Below are 19,762 nucleotides of genomic sequence, written 5' to 3'. Positions count from 1 at the left end.
GGGAGGGGCATAGAGAGGGAGACACAGAATCCGAAGTAGGCTCCAGACTCTGAGCTGTCAGCACAGAGCCCAACGCAGGGCTCGCTCACGAGCAGTGAGATCATGACCTGAGCTGAAGTTGGACGCTCCACCGACTGAGCCACCCAGGCCCCAAGTATATGTTTCTTATAAAGAAAACACCAAACTGTTTTCCAAAGAGATGACCTATTTTACATTCCCCTCAGCAATATGCAAGAGTTACAGTCATTCCATATCCTAATCAGTACTGGTTTGTCTGTTTGGTTGGTTGTTTTTGGCTTCTTACAGGTGTGTGGCAATATCTCTTTATGGTTTTAATTTGCATTTCCCTAATGAATAATGAGGTTGATCATCTTTCCTGTTTCTTTTTGCCATATTCTTTAGTTTTGAAGACCTTTTGTCCATTTAAAAAAACATTGCATACCCATGTTCATAGCAGCACTAGTCACCATAGCCAAGAGATAAAAGCAACCCAGACATCCATTAATGGATGAATGGATAAATAAAATGTGGCATATACATTTTATGGAATACTGTGCACCCTTAAAAAGGAAAGAAATCTGTTACATTCTACAGTGTGGATGAGCATTGAGAGCATCATGCTAAGTGAAACCAGCCAGTCACAAAAGGACAATACTGTGTGGTCCCACTTATGTGAGATATCTAAGGTAGTCAAATTCATAGATACAGAAAGTAGAGGGGCACCTGGGTGGCTCAGTCGGTTGAGCATCTGACTCTGGATCTAGGCTCAGGTCATGATCTCACGATTCGTGGGTTCAAGCCCCACATTGGGCTCTGTGCTGATGGCACAGAGCCTGCTTGAAATTCTCTCTTTCTCCCTCTCTCTACCTTTCTTCCTCCTCACGTTCTTTCTCTGTGTTTCAAAATAAATAAGTAAACTTGAAAAAAAAAAAAGGAGAATGGTGGTTACCAAGGGATGGGGGGAGGGTGCAAAAGGAGTTGTTTAATAGGTATAGAGCTTCAGTTCTGCAAGATAAAAAGGTTCTGGAGACCTGTTTTTAACAATGTAAGTATACTTAACACTATTGAACAATACATTTAAAAATGGTTAAGATGGTAAGTTTTATGATATGTGTTTTCTTAACACACACACACACACACATACACACACACACATACACACACACACACACTGAACCCTAGACTTTATTTGGATTCTGATTTTTCCTCTAATGTCCCTTTTGCATTCCAGGATTCCATCCATGTTACATTTAGTCCTAATGTCTCTTTAGTCTCTTCTTGTCTGATAGTTTCTTGGTGTTTCCTTGTTTTTCATGACCTTGACAGTTTTGAGGAGAATCTTCCTCAGTTTAGGTTTGTCTCATGATTTACTCAGGGTTAGACTGGGGTTCTAGGTTTTGAGGAAGAATGCCACAAAGTCAGGTGGTCTTTTCATTACATTTGGGTGTATATTATCAACATGACTTCTCACTGGTGATATTAACCTTTATCACTTGGTTAGGGTAGTGTTTGCAAAGTTTCTCTGGTGCATAGTTGTGGTTTTTCCTCCCTTTCCGTACTCTTTTCTTCGGAAGCAAGTCAGTAAATGCAGTTAGCACTAAAGTTGGTATTAGCTGTGGGGAGGTTAAGCTCCACCTCCTTGAGGGGAGAGAGGATCTCCATAAATTATTTAGAGTTCTTTAAAAAAAAAAAAAATTAATGTTTTTTTATTTTTGAGAGAGGGAGAGAGTACAAGTGGGGGAGGGGTAGAGAGAGAGGGAGACCCAGAATCTGAAGCAGGCTCCAGGCTCTGAGCTGTCAGCACAGAACCCGAGGCCAGGCTCAAACTTGTGAACCATGAGATTGTGACCTGGGCCGAAGTCGAATGCTTAACCGACTCAGCCACCTAGGCGCCCCTAGAGTTCTTCTATAAGGAGAATTGGTTGTTTTTTTATTTTTGAGATGTGAGATTTCTTTGTATATTTTGCCTACTAGTCCTTTATCACTTATGTGGGTTTTATTTATTTATTAAAAAAAATTTTATATATAATTTATTGTCAAGTTAGTTAACATACATTGTATGTATACAATGTGCTCTTGCCTTCAGGAGTACATTCCCATGATTCATCACTTGCATAAAACACCCAGTGCTCATCCCAACAAGTGCCCTCCTCAATGCCTATCACCCATTTGCCCTGCCCCCCCCCCACACTCCCTTCCACCCTCGGTTTGTTCTCTGTATTTAAAAGTCTCCTATGGTTTGCATCCCTCTCTGTTTGTAACTATATATTTTTTTTTCTTTCCCTTCCCCCATGGTTTTTGTTAAGTTTCTCAACTTCTGCATATGAGGGAAAACATATGATATCTGTCTTTCTCTGGCTGAATTATTTCACTTAGCATAATACCCTCCAGTTCTATCCACATTGCAAATGGCAAGATTTCATTCTTTTTCATTGCCAAGTAGTATTCCTGTGTGTGTGTGTGTGTGTGTGTGTGTGTGCGCGCTTGTGTATCACATCTCCTTATTCATTTACCAGTTGCTGGACGCTTGGTCTCTTTCCATAATTTGACTATTGTTGATAGTGCTGCTGTAAACCTTGGGGTATATGTGCCCCTTTGAATTAGCACTCCTGTATCCTTTGGATAAATTCCTATTAGTGCTATTGCTGGGTCATAGGGTAATTCAATCTTTAATTTTTTGAGGAACCTCCACACTGTTTTCCAGAGTGGCTGTACCAGTTGCATTCCCACCAGCAATGCAAGAGGGTTTCCCTTTCTTCATATCCTTGCCAATATCTGTTGTTCCTGAGTTGTTAATTTTAGCCACTCTGACTGGTATGAGGTGGTATCTCAATGTAGTTTTGATGTATATTTCCCTGATGATGAGCGGTGTTGAGCATCTTTTCATGTGTCCGTTAGCCATTTGGATGTCTTCTTTGGAAGAATTTCTATTCATATCTTCTGCCCATTTCTTCACTGGATTATTCATTTTTCAGGTGTTGAGTTTGGTAAGTTCTTTATAGATTTTTGATACTAACCCTTTATCAGATATGTCATTTGCAAATATCTTCTTCCATTCTGTCGGTTGCCTTTTAGTTTTGTTGACTGTTTCCTTTGCTGTGCAGAAGCTTTTTATCTTGATGAGGTCCCAATAGTTCATTTTTGCTTTTATTTCCCTTGCTTTTGGAAACCTGTCAAGTAAGAAATTGCTGCAGCCGAGGTCAAAGAAGTTTTTGCCTTTTTTCTCCTCTAGGATTTTGATGGCTTCCTTTCTTACGTTTAGGTCTTTCATCCATTTTGAGTTTATTTTTGTGTATGATGTAAGAAAGTGGTCCAGGTTCATTTTTCTGCTTGTCCAGTTTTCCCAATACCTTTTGGTGAAGAGATTGTCTTTTTTCCATTGGATATTCTTTCCTGCTTTGTCAAAGATTAGTTGGCCATATGTTTGTAGGTCCATTTCTGGGTTCCCTATTCTGTTATATTGATCTATCTATCTGTTTTTGTGCCAGTACCATACTGTCTTGATGATTACAGCTTTGTAGTACAGCTTGAAGTCTGGAATTGTGATGCTTCCAGATTGTGTTTTCTTTTCCAGGACTGCTTTGGCTATTTGGCGTCTTTTCTGGTTCCATACAAATTTTAGGATTGTTTGTTCTAGCTCTGTGAAGAATGCTGGTGTTATTTTGATAGGGATTTCATTGAATATGTATCTTGCTTTGGGTAGTATCAACATTTTAGCAATATTTGTTCTTCCAATCAGTACTGCCTATATTTTCTTTTAGGAGTTTTATGGTTTTGGGTGTTCCATTTTGGTCTTTAATCCATTTTGAGTTTATTGTGTGTGGTGTAAGGAAATAGTCCACTTTCTTTCTCTTTCTTTCTTTCTTTCTTTCTTTCTTTCTTTCTTTCTTTCTTTCACATTTAGCTATCCAGTTTTCCCAACACCGTTTATTAAAGAGACTGTCTCTTCTCCATTGTATATTTTGCCTCCATTGTCATAGATTAATTGACCATATAGATGTGAATTTATTTCTGAGTTCTCTACTCTGTTCCATTGATCTGTGTCTCTGTTTTGTGCTAGTACCATGCTGTTTTGGTCACTGTAGCTTTGTAGTAAAAGTTGAAATCTGGGGGGCAGGATACCTCCAGGTTTGCTCTTCTTTCTCAAGATTGCTTTGGCTATTCAGGGTCTTTAGTGGTTCCATACAAATTTTATGATTATTTGTTCTATTTCTGTGAAAAATGCTGTTGGTATTTGGATAGGGATTGCATTGAATCTGTAGATGGCTTTGGGTAGTATGGACATTTTAATAGATTTAATTCTTCCAGCCCATGAGCATGGTATATCTTTCCATTTATTTGTGTCCTCTTAAGTTTCTTTCATCAGTGTCTTAGAGTTCTTAGAGTACAGGTCTTTTACCTCCTAAGTTAAATTTATTCCTAGGTATTTTATTCTTTTTGATGCAGTTGTAAATGAGATTGTTTTCTTAATTTCTATTTCTGATTGTTAGTTATTAGTGTATGAAAACACAGCATATTTCTGTATATTAATTTTGTATCTTGCTACTGTACTGAACTTATTTATTGGTTCTAGTAGTTTTTTGGTGGAGTCTTTAGTGTTTCTGTATATAGTATCATGTCTGCAAATAGTGATAGCTTTACTTCTTCCTTCCCAATTTAGATGCCTCTTCTGTATTTTTTAAATATGCCATTAATCTCAGTAATCTTAGTTCATTTTTTCCAGTGTAGTTTGCATTCCAGAAGGTTTATTTCTTCCTTAAAAGTTCTATTTGGACTTCTTTTTAATATGTCCATTTCTTTCCTCATTGTATTTGTATTTTCCTCAATCTTCCTGAGAATATGGAGCATATTTACAATAGTTGTTTTAATGTCCTTTTCTGCTAATTCTGCTATTTTTCTTCCTGTTTAGATCTATTTCTGTTAACTGATTTTTCTCCTTATGGTTTATGTTTTTCTGTTTCTTTGAATGCCCGGTCATTTTAAAATTGGATTTTGAACATTGTGATTTTAATGTTATGAGTGCTAGATTTTGTGACATATTTTTATATAATGTTAACCTTTGTTTTAGAATGGGCTTGTTTTCGCCTGGGTGGCTCAGTCGGTTGAGCGTCTGACTTCGGCTCGGGTCATGATCTCGCGGTGTGTGAGTTCGAGCCCCGCGTCCGGCTCTGTGCTGACAGCTCAGAGCCTGGAGCCTGTTTCGGATTCTGTGTCTCCCTTTCTCTGACCCTCCCCCGTTCATGCTCTGTCTCTCTCTGTCTCAAAAATAAATAAACGTTAAAAAAAAAAAAATTTAGAATGGGCTTGTTTTGGGGCGCCTGAATGGCTCAGTCAGTTAAGCGTGTGACCTCAGCTCAGGTCATGATCTCGTGGTTCATGGGTTTGAGGCCCTGCGTCGGCCTCTGCGCTGACATCTTGGAGCCTGGAGCTTGCTTCAGATTCTGTGTCTCCCTCTTTCTCTTGACCCTCCCCCACTCATGCTCTGTTTCTCTCCATCTCTCAAAAATGAATAAACGTTAAAAAAAAATTTAGAGTGGGGTTGCGTTATGTGGAATCAGTTTTATCCTTTTAGGTTTGCATTTAAGGGTTGTCAGGGGAGGTTGAGAGCAATCTTTCATATGGACTAATTTGGCTCCATTACTAATGCAGTACTCATCTGTAGATTCTGTCTGACAACCCATGTATGAGTGGTGGTAAGACAAATTATTTTATTTGTGAAATTGAGCTTTACAATTTCTTTTTCTTTCCACTCGTTCTTTGTGCCCAGCCTTGAGTATTTTCCTCTTCCATGTATGCGGATCAATACTCAGTTAAAGGTGTAAGAGGACCCTTCTGTAGACCTCCAGAGCTCTCTGTCAAACTCCCTCTTCTATAGTACTCTCACCCACAAATTCTAGGTGTCTTGGCCTCTCCAAATGTTGATCTCTATGTCCTCAGCTTGGCATGACTTATGGATTGTGTTTAGGTTCCTCCTCCCTGCCCCACAGGCTAGAAAACTTCTCCATGCAGGAAGCTGGGGTAATAGTGGGGCTCACCTTGTTGTTTTTTTTTTTTTTCCTTCAGGGATCACAGTTCTGTATGCCTGTTGTCCAGTGTCTGGTGATTGTTGTTTCATATATTTCATCTACTGTTCTGTTATTTAAGGTAGGAGGGTAGATTATGTCTTGTTCTCCTGTCATGCTGGAAGAGGAAGGCTCACTGAAACATTTTTGATAAAGACACACACTTAATATTCCTATGATAATTTTCTGCAGTGAAGTCCACTGAATAGGAAGGCCCTCCACAGGAGCTGCTCTGAACCGTGAATGAATGATACCATATTTTGAATTTTTTTTTTTATTAAAAAAGATTATTACAAATACTTAAGAAAAAGCAAGATGGAAAAACTAAAAACTTTTACAATCTCTTTTTTCTACTACTACCATTGTTTTCATAGTTACATATTAGCCTACATGTATGCATAGTTTTACATAGTTGTAATCATGTTATCCTTCTATTTTATGTTTTTTAAAACTATATGTCATAAAATACTTTCCTTCTTTTGTAATTCTCTTAAGTCTTTCTCTCTTTTTTTTGTATAGTGTGGGTTTAGTTTATTTATTCTTTTCATGGAAATTATGGTTGTTTCCAGTTTTTACTATTACTTAACGTCTCTTTTTAAAATGGCTGTGTAATATGTTATTTTTGTGAACCATAATTTACAACATAAATGATTACCTTAGCTTGAGGCTTTTAGGGCATTTTGAAATAATTTTGTGTTTAAATTTGGTAACCTAGAAAAGAATATAAAAGCCTATGGCATTTCCAAAGGAAATGCATTGATGATGTCATCTGGCGCTTGTTCACTAAGGAACAGAGCTGACAGAATGTTACAGAGAAATAATCCGTGTACAGAGTTAAATACCTCTCTGAAATAAAGAGCGGAGGATTCAGCTCAGTTCCATATATGTTTTGGTCCCCACCATCAGAGAATCTATGATCTAGTAGAGGATCTCGTGAAAAACAAAGCTATCTCATTAGTTCCACAGTTGAGTTGGAAAAGATACGTCTGACTTGCTGAAACAGTTGTGTTCATTACATGAATAAATTTGCATGTACACTGGGTGAAACTGGATTTCAGACTGAGGAGCTTTAACTTGGAACTATACCAACTTCCCCTGCACTAAATCTTGTAAATTAGAAAATCAGTGTTCTGATAATATGTTTTATTAAGGCTTCCATATTCTCTTTCATAAAATTGCATGAATTTATAAAAATGAGCTATTGCTGGAACAGATGCAGAGCAGCAAGATGAGTTTCCTTTCCCTGCTACAGCCATAGGCCTTCCCTCCGATAGAGCTGCTGCTCTCCTTGCTGGAATCTTGGGCAGGAGTAGGTAGTGATGGTACTCAGGGATCAAGTTCCTGTGCTGGGGCGCCTGGGTGGCTCAGTTGGTTGAGCATCTGACCAGCTCAGGTCATGATCTCATGATTCGTGAGTTTGAGCCCTGCATCAGTCTTGCTGAAGCACACAGTCTGCTTTGGATCTTCTGTCCCCCCTTCTCTGCCCCTTCCCCACTTGTGCTCTCTCTCTCAAAAATAAGTAAATCTTTAAAAAAAAACACACAAAGTTCCTGGGCAAATTGATTACATATTTCTTAATGTTTGTTAGGCTCCTCTTTCCTTCTTTGGGGAAAATCTCAGATATATTAATTCATTTGTTTGGGAAGCAGTTTATTTAAATAATAATAGCTAATACTTATAACATTTACTATGTGCCAGGCACTGATCTAAGGCTTTATATATATTAACTTATTTAATTTTCACAATAGTCCTTCCCTGTAAGTATTGCTATAATTGTCTCATAAATGGCAGGGGCTGGAACTGGACTTTTGACAGTTAGCTTCAGGGTTAATACTCATAACCACTCACTATACACACATGCCCTAGAGTCATACCCTCCAGGTTTGAACTCTAGCTTGGTTACATACAAGTGAATGTACTTAGATCAATTGGCTCCTCTGAGTCTCCGTTTTCCTCATCTCTTTGCTATATTGCATATAACCTAAGTTGGTTCACTTCTTGACACATAGTAAACCTTAGCTCTTATTAGCTATTCCTTCATTAAACACATGTACGTGGAGTGCCCACCATGTGCTTGCTCTTTCAAGGTGCAGTTGTACTGGTTTGTCTCTTTTCTAAAATTATATCAGTACTGTACTGTATGGTCCTGAAGTTCAGCATGATAGAGGATGTTCTATATTTCCATCGTCTTTCCTCCTATTGGTAAGTGTGGAAAAGAGATAGAATCTGGTCAGAAAGGGAAGAATATTCCTGTTGATTCATGTTGCAGGTCACACAGTTAAATCAGAAGAGCTAAGACCGGTTACGTCTTTTTTTTTTTTTTTTTAATTTTTTTTTGAAGGTTTATTTATTTTTGAGAGAGAGAGAGAGAGAGAGAGCGCATGAGCAGTGGAGGGTCAGAGAGAGTTCTGGCTCCAGGCTCTGAGCTGTCAACACAGAGCCCAATGCGGGGCTTGAACTCCTGAACGGTGAGATCATGACCTGAGCTGAAGTCAGACACTTAACCAACTGAGCCACCCAGGCGCCCCAAACAGGTTACTCCTTGATTGAAACATGACCATCCTCTATCTAGCAAGATTATTTGTTCTGTTTGACCCAGCTTAGACCTTTGGGAGAAAGATATGTATGGAGCAGGAGGGGATACTTAATCAGCCAGCCACTTCCACTGAATCAGCCCCAGCAAATACGGAAATGGTAACTGTGGCAGCCAGGTTAGCCTCATATTACCACCTCAGTGTATATTTGAAACGAATGTAAAAACCAAGTATGGAAACCTGTTAGTAGGGAGTAGATGGAGGGGAACCCAGTGTAGAAGAGGAGTATTTTGATAGAAAGTGAAAAAAATTTAGAGAAGAAAAAAATCCTGGTGAAGATAGTTGAGAATAAGCCCTTATATTTTTCTCTGAGATGAGGATGTTTTAATCAGAACCTTGGTATAGGCTCCATTTGGTTATTCTAATAGTATTCTTCTGAGATGTGTCTTTATCCCTCATATTTGTATTTTGTACCAGGAATCTGACAGATCTTTGTTCTTTTCTTCCTTACAGTTCTGAGGCTTTCTACCAATGCAGGCCAATGGAAAGAAGCAGCTAGCAAGGTGACGCATGCATTGGTTAATATCAGGTAAGGAATGAGAATTTACCGCTCTCAGAGCTCCTTGGCTCATCTTGAGATTTATTGTACCTTTCTGAGTGGAGTGTGTTGAACACCACTGCTATTTTAAACCCTGATGCCTGTAGGAGTGGAAGAAATGTCGTACTTGATCAAGAAAAGTAGGAATGCGTGAGACTTTCATATTGTCATATTGAAATAGCTCACAGTGCTGTACTATGAATTTTCTTACCAAGAGACGGTTGCAAGCCCTTTCAAACATCGCTGTTGCCAAAGTGTTTTCTGTGTATAGGCCATTTTCTCTGAAAAATTTTTTCTGCCATCCTCCGTGAGTTCAGTGAATGACTCATGGGGATCTGGAACTTTGACGTTTTGCTTTACATGGCTCTTTCTATTTGTGGTAAACAGAGGCAAATGGAGCTCATGGGGCTAAGTTATTTTAGTTTCCTTATGAAACAGCAAGGCAATTACAGAGTGCTATATGTATTGGATGAAGTTGATTCAGGCATGGAGTTTGGTTTAGGGTCTTGAGGAAATACCACATACTCATAGGAGTGAGCTGTTTGTAAATGGAGAGAATGTGCTTTCAGTTTCATGAAATCTCAAGCTCACTTTCCTTACATTCCTCGCTCCCTTTGTGCCTATCATTTCCCATTTTCTCAACATTTATTAAATTTTTCTTGCAAACAATTGAAAAATTAACACTGAGTAGAAGAGGCAAACCCAACAGATGGGGAAACTTGATTTAGCTCCAGATGTAAGCCTTGCCAGACATTCCCAGCAATAGTAATGCACGTCTACAACTTGGTATAAATTCTTATATGTGACAGAGCTGGGATTTAGTGTTTATTTCTGTATCTTTCTTTTCTATTCTTTTTTCCTCTCTCTCTCTTTCCCTTTTTTAAAGGTAAAATGTCCCTTAGTGATTTACAGCAGTATTTGGCACATCTGGGAACAAAAGGAAAAGTGTGAAATGTGTGTGTTGGGAGAGCTGGAATGAGGGGGCATGGGGGTGAGATGTGCTAACAAGATTGCACTGAAGGTTGATCTGCCTTACCTGACCCCAGAGACATTTTGCCGCAAGCACAGTTTTATAAATCTCACAAATGCATATCCGTACCTAGCAAATAAACCAGATACTGTAGTGAGGGCTTATGATAAATGTGATTTTCTATAAGAATCAGGAATTACAAACTGCCTTCTCCCAAATATCCCTTTGTGACCCAAGGGCAGTATGACAAATGTGGGTGTTTGAAAGAAGCTCCAGATTCTGGGCTAGAGTATGAAGTTCATACCAGTATAATTTATGTTGTGTTTATTTATTCATGTATTTACTTAGGCTTTCCAGGCAGCTCCTTTTCATCTGGGACCTGTTTCCTTGATCATATTCCTTTATGCTTGCTTTATCTTCTACTTTGTTGCTTTGCCTTTCAGTGGCTTCTGGCTTGGCCACTGTCCTTATTCTTCCCAAGGGCCGTCAAATAGCTGATTGAAGCTTTTGGCCTGTGCTTTTCTAAATTTTTTTTTTTTTTTTTCAACGTTTTTTATTTATTTTTGGGACAGAGAGAGAGACAGAGCATGAACGGGGGAGGGGCAGAGAGAGAGGGAGACACAGAATCGGAAACAGGCTCCAGGCTCCGAGCCATCAGCCCAGAGCCTGACGCGGGGCTCGAACTCACGGACCGCGAGATCGTGACCTGGCTGAAGTCGGACGCTCAACCGACTGCGCCACCCAGGCGCCCCTGGCCTGTGCTTTTCTGAATAGCCCAGAAAGCATTGGGCTGAACTTTGAGCAGATGCCTATAACCATGACGTCTTTCTTTTCTTTGCAAGTGTCTGTCAGGCCTATACCTTGACTTTCATTCCTCACATTTCTTTGATGAACTTGCTGCAGAGAATAGTTACATCATTTTCACTGTTGCTAATGAATTACACTTGGGAGTATATGTCAGAAGTATCAAGGATCCAGTCAGTTTTCTCAAGAGAATACAGGAAAAATGCGTTTGGATGTCACTTATCACTAAGGCCAGATTAGGGCAAAATACCGGTGATGCTAAGCCAGCTAAAGTTTACTTTTTTTTTCTTTCTGACATTTATTTTCACTTACCAAGTGCTAAACTTTGTGCTCTTTTATATACTGTCTTCTTCTTTGATATTCAAACTCTAAAGAGTATATTACAAACTTTTAAAAATACACTTTTTCCAGTGAGGAAACTGAGTCTCAAAGATATGGTGAATTGCAGAAAGTCCCACAGTTGTTATTTGGCAAAGCTGAGAATCATAGGTCCTTTAACTCCCAAGTCCAGGACTCAGGGCTCTTTCTTCTGGAAGTTCTTTATGTTTAAGAAATCTCTGCACCCAACTTGGGGCTCGATCTCCCAATCCTGAGATCAAGAGCCATACACTCCACCAACAGAGCCGGCCTGGCGCTCCAGGGCTCTTTTTTCTGTATGGTAATGGTCCTATAGAGTTGCCATGGAGGTAAACAGAAAACTCAGTATGATGTATTGAAAGGAGCATGGAAATTTGAATTAGAGAAACTGGATTTAAAATTTTTGTGGCTACCACTTAATGTGTGACCTTGAGCAAGTTATTTATCTTCTCTGGACCTCTTTCTACTATCTGTAAAATGGAGGTCACGTTTCACAGGGAAATAGTTGTGAGAATTATATAATGTATGTGAGAGCACTTTATCAACTCTTAAGATACTGGCCATTTCACTTAGCATAATATATTTAAGATTCTTCTCCGCTGTAGCAAGTGTCAGAATTTCCTTCCTTTTTAAGGCTGAATAATATTCCCATTGCATGTATATGCCATATTTTGTTTATCCATTCATCCACCGATGAAATCCCAAGTGGGTTGCTTCCACCTTTTAGTTGTTTGTACATGGGTGTACAGTCTCTCCAGTCCCTGCTTTCACTTCTTCTGGGCATATATCTAGGGGTGGATCGTGATAATTCTGTGTTTAATTTTTTGAGGAATTGCATACTGTTTTTAGGTCTAGCATTTTGAGCCTTCCTTAGAATGTTTCCTAAGTATGTCTTCATTTGTCTCTTGTATAAAAAATTAAGATGTTAACAACCTTAAAAGATGTTTTGCTTTTTTTTTTTGTGGGCAGACTTTTTTTTGAGTTTATTATTATTATTTTTTAATGTTTATTTTTTACAGAGAGAGAGAGTGAGACAGAGCATGAGTGGGGGAGGGGCAGAGAGACAGGGAGACTCAGAATTGGAAGCAGGCTCTAGGCTCCGAGCTGTCAGCACAGAGCCCAATCTGGGGCTCGAACTCACAGACCGCGAGATCATGACCTGAGCCGAAGTCAGACTCTTAACCGACTGAGCCACCCAGGCGCCCCTTAAGTTTATTTTTTTAAGAGAGAGCATGTGCATGGACGTCCGCATGCAAGTGAGGGAGGGGCAGAGAGAGAGGGAGAAAGAATCCCAAGCAGGCTCTGTGCTATCAGCACGGAGCCCAACACGTGTCAGAAAATTGGCCCCTTGGGTCTCCCAGGGATACTGTGGGATGTTTAACTATTGGCCACCAAGTTTATTATCAAGGGTATATAAAGGCTCAGCAGTAAAACGCTGATAGTGTGCAACATTTACTTCTGTTGTCATAAAGATTGTTTGTGCTGATCCCACACCTGGAAGGGATTTCTAAGGAAGAGTGAATGAACTCTTAGCCACCTCTCCTGTAGTATGTTCTTTGATAACCAGGGGAAGGGTTTGGGCTGCCTGTGAAATTTTCAGACATCTAACAGTTGAGAGGGTCTCAAACAGGTTTGGCGGTTGATGACCACTACAAGTTATGTCTTTGAGATCTTCTGGAATGCAATACATCTAACAGCAACACTAACATAGTATCTTACCAGCAGGTGAAAAGCAAGGCTGCAGACTTTTCTGTTCTTTGGAGTTTAGATTGTGACAGTGAAAATTAAAAGTGCCTCCACATGCTTGGAGGCCTAAATTTGCTCAAGTGTCAGTCTGTTTGCTTTTCACTTGTCTTTCATGGCTTAGTCATGCTAGTTCTTTAATTGTCAGAGTTATTTGTGTTTAAACAATTTGTCTCTCTCTTCCTGTTTGATCCTTCAGAGAGATTCTTAAAATGCAGCTGCTTAGAAACTGCTATTTTTTGAATTGAATTATAGTTGACATACAATGTTATATCAGTTTCAGGTATACGACATAGTGATTTGACAGTTCTGTTCATGGTGTGGGGCTCACCATGATAAGTGTAGTTACCGTCTGTTACCATACAAAGCTATTATAGTATTATTGATTGTATTGCCTGTGCTGTACTTTTCATCCTCGTGACTTACTTATTTTATAACTGGACATTTATACCTCTTAATCTCCTTCACCTATACCATCAATCCCCCAACCCTACCCATCTGGCAACCACCAGTGTGTTGTCTGTATTTATTAGTCTATTTTTGTTTATTTGCTTTTTGGTTTTGTTTTTTAGATTTCATATGGAAGTGAAATCATATGGTATTTGTCTTTCTCTGACTTATTTCACTTAGCATAATATCCTCTAGGTTCATCTATGTTGTTGCCAATGACAAGATTTCATTCTTTTTTATGGCTGAGTAATACTCCATTGTGTGAGAGTGTATTTGTATATATACCACAAATTTATCCCTTTATCTCTTGAAGGACACTTGGGTTGCTTCTGTATCTTGGCCAATGTAAATAATGTTGCAGGAAACATAGGAGTGCATATATCTTTTCAAATTAGTATTTTTGAGAAACTACTGATTTTATTAGAACACCTGAGGTCATTAACATACAGAGCCCTGTGTTTGTTCCTTTCCATGGGCAGGTTGTTCTTTGCTTTGCCTCAAGAAAATAAAATATTATTGCTCCATCTTTAAAATACCACTTTGAAAAGAAAATCCACTTTGTATAATTGTTACTTCAAATGCCTTCACGCATCAGCTGGGCCACAAAGGAAAAATACTCTGAGGGGCCACATACAGGACTGGAAGGAAGGCATTTGGGAAGTTCTGCTTGGAGACACCTATGCTAAATATTTCCTGCCACCACTTAGCAGATTACCCCAGTGAGGTCATATACTTTAGGATGAGGTCTGCTGACTATTAACCTAATTAGCCAAAAGAGAAAAAGAAAAATGTGAGACTAAAATCTGACCTTCATCTAACCAACTTTCAAGGTAAGTAATTTGAAGCCCTTTAATGAATCTATTCAAGTTAACATCTTAATGCTTTTCACTTAATTAGCATTTTATTAGCACCAAGTTCACAATCCTATTCTCTGGTTGCTCACAGAAATAGTGGCTGAATCACTGCAAATAGGTTTTTCTTCTCATCTGTAATTTTCTTAAGGTGGATAAAGTTTTAACTCTATGATTAATATATTAAATTTTTCTTTTATTTGGAATGCATTAACCTAAAGTTTAGTTTTTCTTTGACGATGACCTTTTATCCATTAGGCTTCCAGGACTGGCAAGAATGACTTTTTAATTTTTTTTTTTTAATGTTTATTTATTTTTGAGACAGAGACAGATAGAGCATGAATGGGGGAGGGTCAGAGAGAGAGGGAGACACAGAATCCGAAGCAGGCTCCAGGCTCTGAGCTGTCATCACAGAGCCCAATGCTGGGCTTGAACTCAAGAACCGTGAGATCATGACCTGAACTGAAGTCGGAGGCTCAACCGACTGAGCCACCCAGGCACCCCAAGAATGACTTCTTAGATATTACTGTGGTTAGTAACAAGCTTGGGGTTTGGAATGAGAATTTATTGCATTTCTTTGTAAGTCTCATAATTGTTCACCTTGTGAGTTTGCCTCTAGTCCCTCTGTTTGCTCCATGATCTTTTTGTTTCAATGCTGAAGCGGTCCTCCCCCTACTTCCTGCTTATGTGCTTATGTAGCTGTTTTCCTTCACCCTAAAAAATGTTCCCTCCAAAAAAAAAAAAAAAAGAGAGGAGGAGGAGGAAAGCTTTAAATGTACACTCTGCTAGGGAGGCTAGAGAACAAGAATAGCTCTCAGCAGTCTCTAGATAGGGGGGTTCATTGAGCATAACACCCTTTGGAGCAGGCTGCATATAGAATTCTGAATGTCATGGGAAAAAAGCCCTCAGGCAGTAATCAGGGAGAGCACATTCACTGTTGATGTCCAGAGTTAGGGTTGGAAAGGGAATGTAAGGTCTCGCTCAGCCAGGCAGAGTCCCCCCAAATCCTCTTGCCCATGACCCTGTTTGAGCTACAGAATTTGCCTTAGTCACAGTTCTTTTATCAGAAAGGGTACCGATGAGTTGAGAGGACACAAAGCACTTCAGCTGAAGGATGCATCTTAGTCTAATGAAAAGTATATACGGACCGAAGCAATCAAATGATAGGAGCAGAGGCTCTGGGCTGATGACTCTTGAGTAGCAAGAAGTACATGAAAATAAGCTTCTAGTCCAGTTGTCTGCTCAGAAGTGGCAGACAGGCAGGCTTACATTATCCCCTGGGTTAGAATTTATCAGTAATGACCTTTCTTGTGTTAATCAGACCCTGCTGATCCCCCATTACAGAGAATGAAAAGCATTATGCAGATTAAAACAAAGCACCAAAATGAGGCTGCTATAATATCGTTTCCCCAGTGACTGGGAGTATTACATATTATTCTAATAGTTGCTGTTCCCTAATCTCTTAAGACTACAGCTAGAAATAAAAAACCCAACACTGAATCCCATGTGGTTAATCATCTGTTTTGCCCTAACTTGGTTTGTATTGCCAAGTGAGGTTTTTTGCATTAGGTCATAGCTGGGCTTGGTGAACTGCAGTGCAGTCAGGAAGTCTTCGTTGAGCAGATTCACATATTTGTAACGAAATATTAAGATTATTATTTGGGGCTGCTGTGATTTTAGGTAAGTGCGACTTTAGTGTATCAAACCCCTCCTTACCTCAATCTGAAATTTTTTGGGGTCTTTTTCCACTTTGCCTTTTTAAAGGAAAATTTCAAGAAAATATACCTAACATAAAATTTACCATTTTAACTATTTGTAAGCCTACGTTTCTGTGGCATTAAGCCCACATTGTTGTGCAACTATCACTATGAGCCATCTCTTTCATATTCTTCAATTGAAACTGAAACAGTGACTCGTTCTCTCCTCCCCTCAGCCCCTGGCAGTCACCATTCTGCTTCCTGTGCCTATGAGTTTGACTACCATAGGAACTTTATATAAGAGAAATTAAGCAATATTTTCGCTTTTATAACCAACTTATTTTACTTAGCATAATGTCCTCAAGGTTCTGTGTTGTGTCATGTATCAGAATATGCTTTTTTCCTTTTTTTTCTTAAGTTATCTCTGTACTCAATGTGGGGCTCAAACTCAAAACTCTAAGACCAAGAGTCACATGCTCCACTGACTGAGCCAGCCAGGAGCTCCTCCTTCCTATTTTTTTTAAAGACTGAATAATATTCCATTGTATGTATACCACATTTTATTTACCCACTTATCCATCGATGCACCCTTTGCTTCTACTCTTTGGCCATTGTGAATAATGCTTTTATGAACATTGGTGTACAATTATTTGAGAACCTGCTTTTTCTTCTTCTTTTAGTGTTTAGGTTTATTTTATTGTTTTTAAAGTTTATTTGCTTATTTTGAAAGAGAGAGCAGGGGAGGGGCAGAGAGAGAGAGAATCCCAAGCAGGTTCCATGCTGTCAGCACAGAGCTTTACACAGGGCTTGAACTCACAAACTGTGAGACCATGAAATGAAGAGTCCGAGGCTTTAACTGACTAAGCCTACCAGGTGCCCTAGCTTTTTCTTGTTTTCTTCTACCCAGAAGTAGAATTGCTGATCTATGGTAATTTAATTTTGGGGGGAATCACCATAACACTTTTCTACAGTAGCTGCACCATTTTACATTCCCACCAACAATGCCTAAGGGTTCCAATTTCTCCATATCATCGCCAACCCTTATTATTTTCTATTATTATTATTATTTTTAATATTTATTGGGTCACCTGGGTGGCTTAGCCCGTTAGACATCTGACCCTTGATCTCATCTTGGCTCAGGCCATGATCTCATGGTTCATGGGTTTGGGCCCCACTTTAGGCTCTACGCTGGCAGTGGATCCTGATTGGGTTCTGTCACTCCCTCTCTCTGCCCCTCCCCCTCTTGTGTGCGTGTGTGCTCTCTCTCTCTCTCTTTCAGAATAAATCAACTTTAAAAAAAATTGATTTATTTTGTGAGAGAGTGTGCATGTGCACACATGCACCCATGCACACACATGTTGGGGGAGGGGTAGAGAGGGGGGAGAGGGAGAGTGGGTGAGTGAACAAGGGAGCATGAAATGGGGAGGGACAGAGGGAGAGGAGATTTGTCAGTCTGTCCCCTGCTGTGGGGCCCATTGTGGGGCTGAATCCCACAAATCCTGAGATCATGACCTGAGCTGAAATCAAGAGTTGAATGCTTAATCAACTGAGCAATGCAGATGCTCGTGTATTTTTTTTTTAACGTTTGTTTGTTTTTGAGAGAGAGAGACAGAGAGACAGAGAGACAGAGACTGAGTGTAAGTAGGCAAGGGGCAGAGAGAGAGGGAGACACAGAATCCAAAGCAGGCTCCAGGCTCTGAGCTGTCAGCATAGATCCCGACGCTGGGCTCAAACACACAAACTGTGGGATCATGACCTGAGCTGAAGTCAAGGCTTAATCGACTGAGCCACCCAGGAACCCTGGCCCTCTATTTTTTGATAATAGCTTTCCTAATGGATGTGAAGTAGTATTGAATTGCAGTTTTGGCTTGCATTTCCCTAATGAGTAGTAGTATTGGTTATCTTTACATGTGCTTATAGGCTATTTGTCTATCTTCTTTGGAGAAATGTCTATTCCTATCCTTTACCAATTTTTAAATTGGGTTGTTTGGGTTTTTTGTTGTTGAGTTTTAGGAATTCTTTATATATTCTGGATACCAATCTCTTGTGAGGTATGTGGTTTGCAAATATTTTTTTCCCATGGTTTGCCTTTTCATTCTGTTGATCATGTCCTTTGATACACAAAAGTTTTTAATGTTGATGAAGTCCAGCTGATCATTTTTTTCTTTTGTTGACCATGCTTTTGGTGTTATATCCAAGCAATCATAGCTAATTCAAGTCCTGCAGCTTTCCCATGTTTCCTTCTAAGACTTTTATAGTTTTAGCTGTTACATTTAGGTCTTTGATACATTTTGAGGGAAGTTTTGTATATGGTGCAAGGTAAGGGTCCAACTTCATTTTTTTGCATGTGGGTATGGAGTCTACCCAGCACCCACTTTGCTTTTTTGATATAACACAGTTATGATTTCTGAATTTGAATCAGGCTGAATTAACTTGTAAGCACAGAAATGGAGACTCCACATTTTTTTCTGTATGCATCTATTGTGTTTTGTGTTTTAGGTTTGCTCATTCCTCTGCTTGTTTAGAGATGGCATAACATAGTGATTAAGAGCAGGGTCTCTTAAGAGTTAAGTTGTCTGAGTTTGAGTCTAAGCTCTACCACTTACTTTGGACAAATTCTTTAACCACTCTTTGCTTTTCCTCATGGAATGGGGGTCATTGTTGAGATGATTAAATGACAATATATGTAAAGCACTTGGAATAGTGCCTAGCATACCATCAGTGCTATATAAGTGTCCATTGTTATCATCTTCTTAAAAAGAAGATGATGCACCTTGTTCTTGCACCATGTTCTTAAGGTACAAGTCTGGAGGTCTTACCAACCTTGGTTCTAATGATCTGCATGGGACTTCATTCTAGACAAGCAACCCCCTTCCATATCCAACTGTATTCAGTTCTCTTGGCTTTACTCATGTGGACTTAGAAGGGACCAGAAATATAGAATGATACCATTTACAACCTGACCTCAGGGGCCCCATTGGAACTTAGGTTGTCAGTCTGTATCTTGGCATCATCATTGGGAAAATAGTTTGGACAGGGAGAGTTTATGTTTTCCCTCACTTCTAGCCCTTTGAGGAGATATTTGACCAAGAAACTTTGTCTTTACTATTTTAACACTTCCTTCTTCCCATTAATGTGGTTAAAGAGAATGTGCCCAAAAGGAATATGCTTATAACTGCAAAGATACGAATCAATGTGTTCTAGTGTCTGATTGGAGGGATTACAGATATTTTAATTTTTTCTTACATTTTAATTTATTAAAAACATTTGGCTGTGGATTTTTTTTTTAGATGCCCTTTATTTGTAAGTTGACAAAATTCCCTTCTATTCCTAGTTTATTGAGTGGTTGTTTTTTTGTTTTTTTGTTTTTTTTTTTGTCATAAAAAGGTATTGGGTTTTGTCAGATGCTTTTTCTGTGTCTATTGAGATGATTTGTTTCTTATTCTATTGATACAACTATATACATTGATTTTCACATGTTAAACCAGCCTTGCATTCCTGGGATAAAGTCCACTTGGTTAAGATGTATAATTCTTTTTATATGTTGCTAGATTCAGATTGCTAGTATTTGCTGCAGATTTTTGTACCCACATTCGTCAGAGAGATTGCTCTGTAGTTCTCTTTCCTTGTGGTCTTTGTCTGGTTTTGACACCAGGGTAATGGTGGCCTCATAGAATGAGTTGGGGAAATGGTCCC

The 19,762-nt window shown here is 39.2% G+C and overlaps 1 protein-coding gene across 3 annotated transcripts in view; it reads left to right on the top strand.

The window, feature by feature from the left end:
- The window catches only part of ARMH3 (armadillo like helical domain containing 3), a 175,297-nt gene that overhangs the window by 74,442 nt on the left and 81,093 nt on the right, over positions 1-19,762 (top strand). For all 3 annotated transcript variants that reach the window (XR_006208947.1, XM_042959897.1, XM_042959896.1), the window contains one exon: positions 9,110-9,185. Coding sequence is in view for 2 of the 3 variants with exons in the window: in XM_042959897.1 (XP_042815831.1) it covers positions 9,110-9,185 (76 nt within the window). In the remaining variant the exon portion in view is untranslated. The remainder of the gene's footprint in view (positions 1-9,109; positions 9,186-19,762) is intronic.

The sequence above is a fragment of the Panthera tigris genome, chromosome D2 (genome assembly GCF_018350195.1).
Source record: "Panthera tigris isolate Pti1 chromosome D2, P.tigris_Pti1_mat1.1, whole genome shotgun sequence".
Classification (NCBI taxonomy): Eukaryota; Metazoa; Chordata; class Mammalia; order Carnivora; family Felidae; genus Panthera; species Panthera tigris.
Note: the sequence above shows the minus strand (reverse complement) of the source record. Positions and strands in the feature narration are given on the sequence as shown.